The sequence below is a fragment of the Arvicanthis niloticus genome, chromosome 14 (genome assembly GCF_011762505.2).
Source record: "Arvicanthis niloticus isolate mArvNil1 chromosome 14, mArvNil1.pat.X, whole genome shotgun sequence".
Lineage (NCBI taxonomy): Eukaryota > Metazoa > Chordata > Mammalia > Rodentia > Muridae > Arvicanthis > Arvicanthis niloticus.
Genome location: NC_047671.1, coordinates 44,785,409 through 44,801,297, shown reverse-complemented (window position 1 = coordinate 44,801,297; position 15,889 = coordinate 44,785,409). Strand labels below are relative to the sequence as shown.

The window sequence follows — 15,889 nt, the reverse complement described above, 5'->3', positions numbered from 1 at the left end:
GCTGCAGTTGGCCCATTTTTAAAAACGAATAGTAATTATAGTAGCGCTGTTCTGTAGAAGTGGTGGAACGTTGGGATAACTATGGCACATGCTTGGAATAGTGATGGGTATCCTTTGCATAAAGCTGGATATTGACTATGATTAATGACTTCCTCATCCCATTAGACTGAAAGTTGCAGCAGATACTCTTCTCAGGGACTAGTGCAGTACTCACAGCTGCTGCCAGTAATAACTGTATCTTCAGTGAACGTAAGCAAAGTTTAATGAACGTTGTCTTTGCTGACCTCTACCACACTTTGGCCTTTTGCTCTCCTGGGAAGTAAAATGAAGGAGTTAGCAGGCTGGAGAGATGACGTGAGCAGCTGAGCAATTATGATTTCATGTTGAACTGACTTTGTCTTTAGCAAGCACAGAACTAGCTAACACCACATTGAAGTAAAGGGCTTATAGAAAAACTGAGCAGAGAAGAGACTAGCAGGACATTTGTTTCATTTTTTCCCATTCTCTGAGAAATGTGTCTTATTTTGGTGCTCTTGACATGAACCAGACTTTTTCCAACTTAATTTGCTGGTAACTGGAACTAAGGGCTATGAGAATTTAGCATTCTACTTTATAGATAATTATTTACCAATAAGTTACCTGCATAAGCGTGATTGAGAGGACTCACTTGAAGCTGATAGCTGTCCAAAGAATGTCAGAGCATCAGCTTGTGACGTGACATGGGGATCCAGATGCAAGGGTTTGTGTGAGGTTCTTGAAAACTTTGGGGTTTAAGAAACTTTGAGGTTAAAAACTTTGGGGTTTGTTGGGTTCTGTGTTTTAGAGTCTACAACACAAGTTACACATTATGTTTATGCCATAGAAAAAGATTTTTAAAAACTAAGCCATTTGAATTACAAATTCGTGTCAAAGGCTATAATGAGCCACTGAGATGGCTCAGCAGGCAAAGGAGCTTGACGTCAATACCCTGGACCTACGGACTGGAAGGATAGAGCTGACACCAGCACATTTGACTTCTGACCTCCACATGTACATGGTGACAGTCTTATACCCTCCCAATCAGAATAAGTGAATTCTTTTAAAAATGATTATTTATAGGCATTACTCTATGTTTAAAAAGAGAAGCTTTTAATTTAAAATACAAGGGCATGTTTTTAAAACTTTGAAATAAAACAAACTCAGAAAAACCAAAGAAAAAGATTGATGCATTTGACAATATAAAAACTTAAGACTTTCTTTATTTAAATACATTCAAATGGATAACCAAGAAAATTTGACCTGGTATTTTATAGTAAATTAATTTATATAAATGTAAGAGCACATGCAAGTCAAAATGACCAACAAATAATTCAAATTGACAAAATATATAAATAGGCACTTTGATATATATATAATCTATCCAGCCTCACTCCTTACAGTGATAAAGTGAATCAATATACCCATCTTTTTATCTTGTCAAGTCAAGGCAATTATATGTAGTAGTATTGGCAAGTTAAAAATTACCTCATCACGCTGACTAGTTTTATGTCAACTTGACCCAGAAAAGACATCGGAAAAAAGGGAGCTTCAACTGAGAAAAACCCTACATAAGACTGGTCTGTGGGCAAGCCTATAGGGTACTTTTTTAAATCAGTGATTGATATGAGACAGCCCAGCCCATTGTGGGTGTGTCCATCCCTGTGATGGTGGTTCTGCTTCGATAAGAAGCCAGGCTGAACAAGGCAAGGAGAGAAAAGCAGTGGGCAGCACTCCTCCATGGCCTTTGCATCAGCTTCCACTTCAGGTTCCTGCCTGTTTGACTTCCTGTTCTGACATCCTTTAATGATGAGCAGTGTTGTGGAAGTATAAGTGAAATAAACCCTTCCCTCCCCAAGTTACTTCTGGTCATGGTCTTTCATCATAGGTATAATAGTAACCTTAGCTAAGACTCTCCTTTATGTTACTGATATGAAGGGGAGTTAGTGTAATACCTTTGGAAGGCTACTGACATTATCAATATCTTTACGTTAGAAAGTTAGCGTACATTTGGCCAACATTTCTCTTCCCATAAATTAAGCCTACTAACATACACAAAAGCAAGCGCATTAAGGATGTCTGGGGTAGTCTTATTGTTGGTAGGTAATTAATACACCTTCCAATACTCATCAATGATTTCAGTAGTTTGAAACAGTGAAAGGCAAATGAGTAGGGTGTTGTATGAATGGACAGACATGGAGTTACTAGAGAATCTGCTCCTGTCTCAGTGATAGTGTGGTGTCCCGCTGCCAGAAAGGGCACCACACATGCCGAGAAAAACCCTTCAAGGACACCCTAGCATGTGTAACAGTGGTTGTCTTGTGGGAACAGAATGGAAACTTTGGAAGGGCCACTTTCCATTGAATAATTGCAGTTTTAAAAGCGATTGTCATTTTCGGATTTCAGTGAGCCAGACACTCCACTTCTGGCTTACAGTGTCTCATCTTGGAAGCTTCGTGCCTGCTGGGTTTAATTAGCTCCATTTTACAGATGGGACATTGTGATTTGGAAAGACTGAGTAACTTGTCCAGGGTCACACAGCTGGTGTCCTTGTTCCACCATCAATAGGAAGATTTACATAAGCAGTTTGTGGGACTTGGTTCTCAATAGACTCACATATGTTCACGATTTGCTACTTCCGAAGGCTGGAATCAAGGTTTTCAAATATTGTTATCTCAAAATAGAGTGAAGAAGATGCACTGCTTCACTTTCTAGAATGTCCTTCTGCCAAGCCCTGATGTCAAGGCATTCTTTCACATTCTGGAAGGGGGTGGTCCCTTTTCTTCCTTCAACAGTGTTAGTTTCACAAAGTGTTGAGATTACGGGTTTGAATAAAAGACTCTCAGCAATGTGTCTTAAAGCCAGCAAGGGTCTGTTTAGAGAAAAACTTGGGGAGCGTAATTTGATTCAAAACTAATTCTAAAAGAGAGGAAAAGTTCCACATTGCTCTTCCTGGTACTCCAGTTGGAGTGAGTAGATGTGTAAAAACAACATTATGCCAGCCGAGAAGACAGATATTAAGAGCCTGGGTCCAGAATCAGAAAGACAAACACTATATGTCTATCAAATACCATGAGATTTCTATTGGAAAACTACAATTCTGAATTTGTCTCTTTATGGTAGTGTGTCATGTACCATTTGTTGCATTGGCTTGGTTGTACTTTCATGTTAGCTTTCCTACTAACTGGTGATTGTGCTGTTCAGCATTTACAGGAAGTGCTGGAGTAGTGGAGTTAGAGCTTGTTTTGTAGTCACTTAAAATAATTTAAAAATGTGTACGGATGTCTTCCTGGTTGTACATCTGTGTACCACGTGCACGCCTGAGACCCATAAAGGTACCCAAGAGGACATCAGATCTTCTGCAACTGGAGTTATAGAAGGTTGTGAGCCACCATGTGGGTGCTGGGAACTGAACCTGAGTCCTCTGGAAGAGCAGCAAGTGCTCTTAACCACTGAACTATCTCTGCAGCCACCCCAGTCACTTTTAATTAGCCACCATTTTGCTCCACAAGCTGTATTCCAGGAAGCAGGGACTTCAGGTGGCCTAGCACTAGAGTTTGTTCTCCTTTTCACTGGTGAGACAGAAGATGTGTTTTCTCCCTCTAAGATTTTTTTTCCCTTAGACTCTTCTGAGAACTGACATTTGGAAAGGCACAGTAAATTAGGCAGTTTTGCCAATATGAAGTTATCAAAAACCTTGACATGTAATCATTTATTATTTTTGCTTAATGCTTAAAATGATTTAGAAAAAAAGACATGGCTCCTGAAATAGATTAATGTCACAATGAGACATCAGGCTTCCTAGGAACTTGCTGTGTGCTTAGAGATTAGAGATGCTGCAAGTCTCCTAGGCAAGGCTGCCAGAGGAAAACGTCACAGTGAGTTGCTGGATTTGCTCAATAGAAAATCTTGGATTTGCAAGTAAATCCTGGTTAATTTCTTTTAACGTAGCCACGGTAAATAATGTATCCCTGAGATTTGTGTACTGAGCATATCATTGGTTTGCTTACGCCAATTTGTAATTTGAGGGGAAATTGGCATTCTGCTGATTATTTTCATGACAGCTCAAGGTAAGGCATATATCAAAAATTGCATGTCTATCCAAATGTGTAAAATAAATATTTCAGAAGTGATAGTATTATACTCATATCCCATTTGAGTAGTTTCTGCTACTTTCTATTCTATTCCATTTTTAAAAAGAAATATAATGTTTCTTATGGGTGCCAAACCCATTTTTTTTTAACTTATTAATGGGATTTCACTATCAGCAAACTGTTCCCTGAAATGGCCCAATGTTCACTTTATTCATATTTATAAGACTCAATTGTTTGGGGGTTCTTGAGTGTTCTTATAGCTTAGTTTGATTTATTTGCTGGGAGCCAGACTTGTGTAAATCACTATGCTGAACTCCACAGGGAATATAGAACGTTACAGCTTCACCTGCCTCCTTGAGTAAAATTCTAGCAGTGTGAGTGGAATGACATGCAGTCTGTCCTGGAGCACGTGCTCTGGTAGACAGACGAGCCATCAGCCTGAAGAACACAGTAGCTTTAGGAGCACCTTCTAGGGAAAGATCTTTTCTCATCTAGTCAGTTTTACAGGAGGGCATCTGGAGAAACTGAGGCTGTTTTTCCTATCACATCGTGTTAGTATTTGGGGTCTAAATCTGGAACTGACCATTTGTAAAATGCAAATGATGTCGTGTGATTAAATGGATATTGTGCTAAGAACAAAGGAAGCTATTATAAAAATATATGAACTTCAGAAGCCCCAGAGACCTTAAAGAGGCCCTGGCGATCTCTTTTCCCCCTTCATGGGAAGATGAGTTAATTGTTGCTGACAAAGACAGTAAATCAGTCTTTAAGGGTGAGAGAAAGCTGGACAGGATGCTCAGTGGGTAAGGAAGACTGACCAACTGAGTTGGATACCTGGAGTGCACATTTTAGAAAGAGAAATGAATCCTTAAATCTTTCCCCTCATCTGAATGTATCTACTCTACCCTGATACTTTCCCCATATATAACTGAATACAATTTTTTTCAAGAGATACTTACTATTGTTTCATGCTGCTTCCTTTGGAAGTTCTTTAAATCTCTCATTTAGAATTTGTATGTCAAAAACCCTTATTTCAAAACCAGGAAACATCTTTTCTTAAGGTCATCCAGGCAAGAAACCAAAGGTTGCCACCAGCCAGAGAGTTTCTGCATTTTCTTCTTATCGGGAATTATTTTATGAGCTTAAACGCAAAAGACCATGTGTGCTTATACTGGGTATCTCTTTTCATCATGAGACACTGTAGGTGCAAAGGAGCATGCGCAGATCATCCCGGCTGCAAAGCCCACTTCAGTGGACTCTTGTTCACACCCCTGCTTGTAGGTTGGAGATGAGTTAATTCTGTGAACTTATGGATGTATGATTTTACGACTTGGGGAAACTGAAATTATTTAGGTACAAGAAAGCAAACTTGGGACAAAATAAGCAAGCAGAAATAAAAGTTGAAAGCACAGCAGCTTCACAGGAAGTCATCTGGTCCCTCAATGTCTATAGGCAAATCCATGTTCAGTGTTCTTAGAGACAGCCCCACTGCCCTGTCCTTCCCAGGACTCAGTGCCTGTGTTTCCATGTATTATTCACTATAAGCATTTATCTCAAAGCACCTCTTTCTTTAAACGATATCACCAGACTACAGACTTCCCAAAGGTCAACTTCGTATTTTTACATTCTTAATACTATCTAAGCTCTATTATTATATGGGATTAGCAGCTAATAAACCATTTTTCTATGAATAAATTGGTACTTTAACATAGTTTGGTATGTCAGTTTAGACAAGATACTTCAATTTAGCCTAATGGTTGTTTCTTCAATTTACTGTTAAAAAGTGGTTTATAATAACTCTGGATATTCTTCATTCTTCTGCTTTACAGTCAACTTTGACCACTTCGAAATTTTGCGAGCCATTGGGAAGGGCAGTTTTGGGAAGGTAAGAACTGAATTGTTCAGCTTCCGGCAGAGATGTGGGTCACAGAAGGTTGGAGAATGGGGGAATTCCCGAGGTGCTGGGGTTACAAAGAAATATAACTTGGAAATATTTTAGAATGTACTTTTACAAAACTATCATCACCATACAATGAAAGTCAGATGCAAGTTGAACCAAGTGTGGTTTTAGGACTATCTTGTTCAAGTCAAATCTTCTACTGTCAGAAAAGTGGGGGCGTTTCTCTTTACCCTAAAGAAGGTTAAGATTACAGTTTCTTTTGCAAATTCTCTAGTAAGAGTTATCTTATTAACATGAGGCTGAATGTTTTCATGGGGGGAAAAAGCCATTTAATTTCTATAGTTTCTCCAATTTGCCATTTCCAAAATTCTATCATGAAAAATATACACTGTCCAGCTTCCAGTAAGAATATTTTGTGCTCACTTCATTAGTTTCTTTGTGGAGACATACTTTAAGATAAAATAATGATTTTGTATTAAATTTGCATGTGATTTTGATGACTATTATATAGAATTCTAAAAGAATTACAGGACATGGAAAAGTGTGTAGCTGTTTCCCCATGCTTAGTCTTTCCCATTACATCACCCATGCTGGGAAAAGAGGCTCTTTGCCTAGTGTTTTCCATCTTACCTTTTGGGTCACATTCATTGTAACCACTGAAAGGAGGATGGAGGATGTTATTTGTTATCAGGAGAGTCTTAACATGGAAGCAGATTTAAATGTTGTCTTGAAGATCCCAGGAACAGAAACAGGCAACCTAATATGGGAAAATAGAAATATCATTTTTAATGTACTAAATACATGGAGAAATAAAATGAAGTCTTTACTCCGAGTGGAATAAGAACATTAATGCCTCTCTGCCATGCTAAAGAACAAGTCTTGCCTTGTGTCTCTCAGCCACAGTCTTCCTCCTCCCTATTCACCTTGCTTGTCTGGGTTTACATCATCAGGTCTGCATTGTACAGAAGAATGATACCAAGAAGATGTATGCCATGAAGTACATGAATAAACAGAAGTGTGTGGAGCGGAATGAAGTGAGGAATGTCTTCAAGGAACTCCAGATCATGCAGGGCCTGGAACACCCTTTTCTGGTGAATCTGTGGTACGTGCTTTGGCTGCATATCTGAGTCAATGCTCCTACATCCATCTGCAAACACAGTTACACCAATTACATCACGGGTGCTTGACGAGCATTGGCCAGTCCTCATTATGGTTTTCCTTAATGGATTGTATATGAATTTTGGTATTAAAATGAGAGAGAAAAAGTTTGTTTTATTTAGTTGCTCTGCTGGGAATCAAATTCAAGACCCCCTAGTCAAGCACTCCATCAAAATATTTTTTAACGTGTGTATGTGTAATGTATGAGTGTAGTATATGTGTGCATGTGCATGCATACATGCATGGTGTTAAGTTTATATGTGCCTGTGAGTGTGCATACAGGCATGTGTGCAATTGTACTAGTGTGAAGGTCATAGGACAACCTTGGGTTGTCTGCCTTTTTCATCTTATTTGAAATAAGGTCTCTTGTTTATTGCTATATACAGCAGCCTAGCTGGCCTACAAATTTCTAGGGATTCTCCTCTCTCCATCTCCCATCTGACATGCTGAGATTACAGATGTGTGCAACTGCATCAAGCTTTACATGGGTTATAAGAATCCAAATTTCCACTCTCATGCACACTTATAAAGCAAACACTTTATCTACTAAATCATCTCAGCTCAAAAGGTTTTTTTGTTCAGATTTGTCAGGAATAAATACTCCCCTTCCCCTTGAGGTTAGTAGTTGTTCAAGAATTTTAATTACATGGACCAATAAGAAATGTGCTCAGATCTGTTATCTTTAATCAGATAGATTTTTCTAATAAATTGAAGGACAGAAACTTTGGGTGTCAAATATGGACTCCCTGGTTAACATGATGTTTATCTTCTGGGCTTGTAGAAAATACTTTCTCTTTAAGATAAACAGTAACAGGCTGATTTCTTTGGGACCTCTTTGGAAATAGGTGTATGTTTTATTATTATATTTTATATTACCAGTGATTTGGTAAAGTCATGTGCTGTCTTCCTTAGCCAATAGGTTTAAATGGAATTAACACATTAGTATACACATCAGTTCTCTGGGATCAGGTCTCAAAGCCATTACCACAATCCAAAGCTTAGAACACATGAGAAGCTTATAGTGTTTATTACCTCCAGCACTTTTTGGTGCATTGGGAGCTTTATGTTTCTCTCTCATTTTTACTGCACATTTAACGCATCTATTATGTTAAGAGCTGGATCGTAAAGTTAACTCAGTATGACTATTATTTAAATATGCATGCCAAGTAGTTCTAACTTGCCAGCAGGAGCAAAGAAAATGAAAGCCTTTATCCAGAGAATGCTAATGGAAAAATAATTGAGATTTTGCTATGTGTTTGAGCACATCCTTTTGGAGGCATCTATGCACAAAGCCTCCCTCCATCCGTCTTTACCTAACAGTCCACTCAACTGGCAGTGTGTTAGATGCTTCTCAGTTGAAAAGAAGGTGGTTCTGTGTGACTTAGAAATAGATCTATTATAATCTGTTCACTACTCAGACCCCCTAAGAGTCTAATTTTGGTACAGCCTCGGTGTATTTGTTAATCAGTATTTTAGAGTGGCCTATTCAAAATGCTGCCATGGAAGATGCTAAAAAGATGCAGCAGCTCTCTCTCTCTTGCTTAGCAATCATCATATTCTCTCTTCTCTCCCCACCCTGAAAATGACAAGGTGCTGTCACTTCAAGGCCTCCCTTTGTTCAAAGTCATATTTTTCCTCCTTAAAAAGCTCAGCCAACTCATTTTCCCTTTTTAGAGCCAAGAACTCTTCATAAGGACACACCTAGAGTTTTCCTCTTCTGTGCTTTGTCTCTTCTTGCTATGTGGGCACAGGCAAGGAAACCTGGGTGCAGGGATGTAAGAAATATAAAGTATTCAGAAATTCTGTCATTCGAGACCACAGCCTGTTCACTGTGTGTGCAGAGCTGGCCATAGCATGACAGACATGCTTTAACTCTGGTTCTCAACCTTCTTAATGATGTGACACCCTAATGCAGTTCCTCATATTGTGGTGACTCCCGAGCATAAGATTATTTTGTTGTTACTTATAACTATAATTTTCCAACTGTTACAAATCATACTGTAAATATTTGACATGCAAGATATCTCATATGTGACCCCTATAAAAGGGTCATTTGAGCCCCAAAAGGGTCACGACCCATAAGTTGAGAACTACTGTTCTGTAGCATATGTTTCCTGTTCCTTTGTTATTCTCACTGAAGCTCACAGTGAAATATTGGGCACTCTCCATTGATGGAAAAGAAAGAAAAGGAAGCCCCACCTCTACCATTCACAGTGCAGAGCACACCTAGAGGTGGGACATTCCTAAAAGTAAAGAAGAAACCATTGGCAACACTCTGTGTGTGTGTGTGTGTGTGTGTGTGTGTGTGTGTGTAAATTTTCATCATTTTGTCTCCCATTCTTTTCTCTCCCTGGGACTTTCTTTTTCCCAGTTAGTACCCCTTCTCTTTCATGTTCCCTCTGTATGTTTGGACCCCATGGAGCTTAGTTAGGATTGCTTGCATGAGCATAGGTGGGGGGCATTATTTAACAGGGCCTAGGCAACTTACTAGTGTCTACCCCGGGGGGGGGGGGGGGAGGAATCACTTTCCCAAGCTACCATGAACTGTTCTATAGTTCTTTGGAATAAGTGGTGACTCATGATGAAATATTGACAGGGCTTGTCCAGATAAACACAGCTAAAATGAATCCATGACTATAGCATTTACATCCCTCTAGACAAGTTGTTTTTTGTAACATTCCTCCCATTCTCTGACTCTCCCATTCTTCACACTCCGTCATCTACAGCTCCCTTAGGGCTGAGCTCTCTACAGTCCCTTATCCTTGGCATTTTGATCAGCTCTAGTCTCTACATTAACCACTGGGGAGTGTAGCAAGCATCCTGTGTGCTAAGAACTGAGAAAAGCACTAATCCATGGATATAAACAAGAGTACCCAGAAGGCAGCTAGACTACTTGTCTCCTTAGCAAAACAATAGCAGTGTGTCACCAGCTCTTGGACCAGGCATAGTGTCTCTCTGGCAGAGCAGGCTTAGAGTTCAGTTCTTGGCTATCCTAATCACATTGAGCTGATGGGTGTATCCTGCCAGGTAGATTGTTATTGTAGTTCAAATTGTTTCAGCTGGGTAAGACTGTAGGTGAATTTTCTTCTTCAGTGGCCTTCCTAACAACTTCCAGCACTATGGACACTAACTACCAAAGATGAAGCTACTGAATCAATTTCAGCTTCATTTTGTCCACATCCGTAACCAAAATATATGCTGTCTTCAGCGGTAGAGTCTTAACCCAGGACAATGGCAGTAGACTGTATTGTTTGGGGGTACTTATGGCACCTCCCTAATCAGCAACATATAAGGAGAAATCCCACACCTACACCAAGAACTGGGAGTTTTGTTTACTATTCCATGGCTTCTAGAAAAAGCATTATCACCCTGTGCAGCATGCCTTCATTTAAAGTCATTTTTTGAAGCTGTATTTTTAATAAGCTTATAAGATAGGTTTACATATGGCTTTTGCACATGCCCCAGCCTTGGTTATTCCTCTACAAATCTTCTTTGTCACATCTTCCTAATGTCTTCCCCACTCAAACTTCTCCACTCCTAGTACTGTCCTTTCTACCTTTGTGTCACCCTGTCTCCGTTGAGTTCTTCTGTTTTACTCCCCACAGGCCCATAGCAGAAGCCAGCTTATTTATTGTTTCTCTCTGCAGTGCTTTCTGCCCTAACAAGGTACAGTGGTTTTAAGTGAATTTTCACAAGAAATAAGAATGTTATAAAACTTCTGGATCTTAATGATGAATGAGCTGTCATTTTAAAGTCACATTGTCAGAAGACATAGTTACAACGAATAACTTAGGTTGTTTCAGAAGATGAAAAGGATTCCCCAGCCTATAGGCTCTTGCAACAGTTTGTTAGTAATTTTTGTTCCTTGTTCCATGCAGGTACAATATTTTAAACACACCAGTCACTAACAGTCTGGTGTGGATGCTTGGTTCCAAAGCATCATGGGAAGTGTCTTCAATTCATTCTTTGTTAGACTTGGTTTTGATTTCCCCCCTTCATTCTGCAAATCAAACACAAGTTAATTAAATATTTACAAAATATTATATATAACTTAGGTTTATGTTCTGGCTTAACTATCAGATTTACTCTGACATCTCCCAAGCTTTGGAGATGTAACCAGTTCAAAACTCTTGCCCATTTTTTTGAACTCTGCTTTGCCATTATGCTTTTTCTGTCTAAATCCCATTAAGTAATCTTCTAAAGATGCATCTAGCTCCAGGGATTGTACTCATAAAACTTCACTTATTAAGCAGATAAAGAAATAACTAAATTTCTCTTAAGCATTCTTTGCTTTAATGTTAAAAAGTATGAATATACAGATACATATGTGTGTGCACATGTGTCTCTTTTATGTGTATGCATATAGATAATGCATAAATATATGCTTGCATACATATATACGTGCATATATAATCTTGAATTTTTCTGCTTATTGCCATCAATTTGAAAAACAGAAAAAGAAACACATAGACAAATGAAAAATCCTTAAAATCTTAACCCCTTGAAGTAACCATATTTAATATGTCGTTATGTGCTTTTTAGCAAAAATCTTTGCATATAGTTTTATGGGTTTTGTCATGCATCAGCCACATTCTTTCCTTCATTAGAATGTATATCTCTTGAGAACCAGAACCAAGCTATAGTTCAAGCAGCCATATAAATGTGGGAGGAACGGTTTTTTTGAATCTCAAACAACCAATAATTTTAGCCTATGTCTCAAGTGCCACACAGGCATATTTTAAAAGTATTCATTATTGAGTTTATCTGAATTTCAAATCTAAGTGGCTAGAGAGTACTCTTATTTATTAGCTCTGGCAACCCTACTTTTAACACAGGCCCACAGTGAGAGGATGTGGTGATGAGCTAGATCGGACAGCGCTCTTATCTGCACATTATCACTATCAATCCGCAAACACAGACTGAAATATAAACTATGAGGAGGGCAGGAAAGGATTTGGTAGAATGCCCTACTTGTGGGTACCCGTTTTACAAGGAGAGAAGTTTACTCAAGGTGTCAGGGAGGGAAAATATTTGAATTAACATTTAACCTTGTCAGCCTTACCTGGATCCATTCAGGAAGAATCTTGAGATATAGGGCACGTTATCAAATGAAAGCTGCCAGACAGGGCTGGCATCCAGGAAAAGTAAATACAATCTTCCTGTGAGTCCTTCCCTGAGGGCTGTTACCCAAGCCCTGGCAACCCATAGTTAGAAAACAAATAGACCCGCCGTAGCTTCCCCAGGTGGCTTTTGTTAATTGAGATTAAGCCTGCAGCTGCAAGGCACTCTGGGGCCTCTCTCTCTCCTTGCTTGGGTCCCTGGGCCCTGTGAACAGAACAGGCTCACGTGTGGTTTCAATAAATTATAGAAAAAACTCGTCTGTTTTAAGTGGAGACCACCTGTACCTGGAGCGTGGCACGAGGTCCCTTGAGCTCACAGCCCTGCCAATGGCTGCCTGGAAACTTCTCCCATGATCTTTGCTCAGTTTTGTGGCATCACAGACTGAGACCTCAGTAACTGACAATGTTCCTCTGAATGACATCCTATCATTTTAGTTTTGATGTATGTTAGAGTCTTTATTTATCCTAACGAACTCAGTTGAGAGGGATTGGTAGTTCCAGTATACACCGGGAGAACCTGAGGGGTTTCCCCAAGAGTTATACAGCACAGCTGAAGGGCTTGGGCTCACACCTGATAACCTGACCTCGGGTCTGCCTTCTATCTCACACCATTCCCTGCAGATTTCTCTCTAGCAAAATATGTGAGGCAGCAGAATTAATTTTGTTCATTATCTTTCATACCCACCGGAGTATAACAAGGCAGGCAGATGTGCTTGCATGCTCTTCTCTGTCTCCTTCTGCAAGTCTTCTAACAGTGCCAAGCACACAGCAAGGGATCAAGAAATACCTGCTCAGTGAGCGAATGAATAAATAAGTTAGCAGTGAGACCAGGTTATTGGCGCCTGGTTGATTGATCTTGTCCCTACCACAGCAATACAACCACTGTGCTCTCCCAAACACACTCTTTTGTAATCACACACACTCCAGCTTCTAGAGAAACTCCAGCACTTCATGTTTCTAGCCTCTGCCTACCTCATGTCTTCTACTCTCTAATTGGCCAAAGTGAATCAGGAGGTCATGATCAAATTGAAGCAGGTTCTACTTTGATGAGGGTCATGGGAAAGGAAGGTCAGGTAGAGAAACCATTATAACTTAGAAACAGTTCACCACAATACATGGAATATTCCTTTTTTTAAAAAAGTTTTTTTTGTGTTTTAAAACAGTTTTTATTGGCTATTTTATTTAGGTTTCAGATGTAATCCTCTTTCCCCATTTCCCTCCCACCCACCCAGGAACCCCCTATCCCATCCCCCCTCCTCTTGCTTCTATGAGGATATGCCCCCAGCCACCCTCCCACTCCTACCTCCTCACCCACTATTTCCCACACACTGGGGCATCCAGCCTTCACTGGACCAAGGACTTCCTCACCCACCTATGCCTGACAATGTCATCCTCCCCTACGTATACAGCTGGGATATTCTTAAGGAGTTGACCAGAGTAAATGATCACACAAATGGTAGAGAGTCTTATCCATGGTAGGACTGGAAACTACAAGAGGTAACCAAGTGCTGCTAGCCAGGTAAGTCTTTGAGAAAGAATTTGTCATTGCTTTAACTCTCTGTTGAGGAGACTCAGATCTCTTTGAGGAGACTCAGATCTTTGTATGTGATTCTTCTTAGAAGCCCACACCCATGCTCTTGAATGTACCTGACTTTCCTTCTGAGCACTCTCTTTCTCTGAGCCCTTGTTTGTAAGCCTATATTAGAATATTCTAAACCCCAACTTGGCCTCATTGAAATGGCTATGCTTGGGCATGACCCTCATGCATGTGGATGACACAGGAGAGCAGTCTCTGAAGAATGTAGCAGAGACACAGTATTATTGGGTGGCCCATGTGCAGTAATTATATCATATATACTTGATGATGGGCTGCCTCCTGAGCTAATGAGACATTAGTCTCATAGACTAGCTGGGTCTTCATAGCACATGCATCAACTCTCCATTTTCTTGTTCTATCAGGAAAGTTCTTCTTCTTCTTCTTCTTCTTTTTTTTTTTTTTTTTTTTTTTTTTTTTTTTTTTTTTTTTTTTTAGAAAACAGCACACAGATATTAAAAAATACTCCGCTAAAAGAAAACTCACCAGGGCCTTGAGAGATAACTTAGATGAAGAAATAGAGGTGAAGGGCAGGAACAAAGGCCATTCCGGGAATCCAGGTACAGGGCCTAATGCACAAACCCTTGAGGCTGTCTGGCCCAGATGAGTCAGCTCCAACTGATTTCCTAACCTTGTGTCAACCACTCAAGAATCAAAGTCCTAAGGGAAAGTCTAATTGACTCTGCTTAGAAAAACAGGCCTGCCCCTTGGCTAAAAGACAGAGGAATGACTCCAGATTTGTTGGCCAGAGCAACCTGGATGTCACTTACTGAGATAGGAGATCAGAGGAGGGACAAATTCAATTTAGGGCTTCTGCTCAATTATCTAACTACAGTTATTAGGCAGGGAGTAAGTCTATTAAAATATTCTAAACCCCAACTTGGCCTCATTGAAATGACCGTGCTTGGGCATGACCCTGATGCATGTGAATGACACAGGAGAGCAGTCTCTGAAGACTGTAGCAGAGACACAGTATTATTGGCTGGCCCACGTGCAGTAATTGTACCATATATACTTGATGATAGGCTGCCTCATGAGCTAATGAGACATTATTCTCATAAACTAGCTGGGTCTTCGTAGCACATGCATGGTCTTTATTGGAGAAGCTTGGATGCCAGGGAATAGTGAGACAAACCATGAATGTACAGATCGTTGGCTGCATTTCAGGTACTGGAAGGGAGCATCTTTGCAGAGAATGCAGGTGGGAAATAGAGCTGGGGATTAAAGGCTCTGAGTGCTACACTGTTCTCATAGAAGCAGGAGCTTCAGGAAACTAAATGGAGAGTGAGCCACACCACAGCTCGGTTGATCTTCCCAGTCACTACACACATGGGTGTCTCCTCTCAGCTCTGTGGATTAATTTCCTACCCTGGCACAGCTGCACTCTGTGGCTTCATACTTCACTTGCAACAATGTAATCTTGGCATCATGCTGGCTTTAACTGGATCTTACCAATTTTATATAAATTTTTTTTAAGAGACTCACAATTCGTATTTTAAAACTACTGGTATTTATTTGGGGTATTATTGAATCCATAGCTTAATTCAAGGAGAGCTAACTGTGCTGAATGTCATTGCCCCCTCCCCAGTGGGTTTTCATTTATTTACAACCATATCATGTAGATAATGGTCGCCGTTTCATTTCTCCCTCTCTGGTCTTCTTCCTTTGATCAGGTGCAATGGGAGCAACACTGAACACAAACAGTGGTTCTGGGCAAGTTGGTCTTTCCTGAGTTCCTAGAAGCAAGATTTTAGTAATTTAAGATGCCATTTGATATATTCTCTAGGGTATCTATACACACGATCATGATAAGAAAATTCCCTCATTTGTTCTAGATTATATTGATTTTAAATTGAATGGGTACTATAGGATATCAAGTAACCTCTTCTTTAAGGTGGGATCACTTCTACTAAATAGTAATTCTGCTGAAGATTCCCTTGGTCCAGTTAGACTGTAGGCACTACCTTGTTGAAAGAAGTTGGATGCATTTAACATGGAGCATCAGAGT

General features: G+C 39.9%; 1 protein-coding gene across 2 annotated transcripts in view; it reads left to right on the top strand.

Moving 5' to 3' along the window:
- Stk32a (serine/threonine kinase 32A) overlaps positions 1–15,889 on the top strand; it is a 112,837-nt gene that overhangs the window by 30,507 nt on the left and 66,441 nt on the right. For both annotated transcript variants that reach the window (XM_034518221.2, XM_076912721.1), the window contains exons 3-4: positions 5,939–5,994; positions 6,960–7,111. In XM_034518221.2, coding sequence (XP_034374112.1) covers positions 5,939–5,994; positions 6,960–7,111 — 208 coding nt within the window. The remainder of the gene's footprint in view (positions 1–5,938; positions 5,995–6,959; positions 7,112–15,889) is intronic.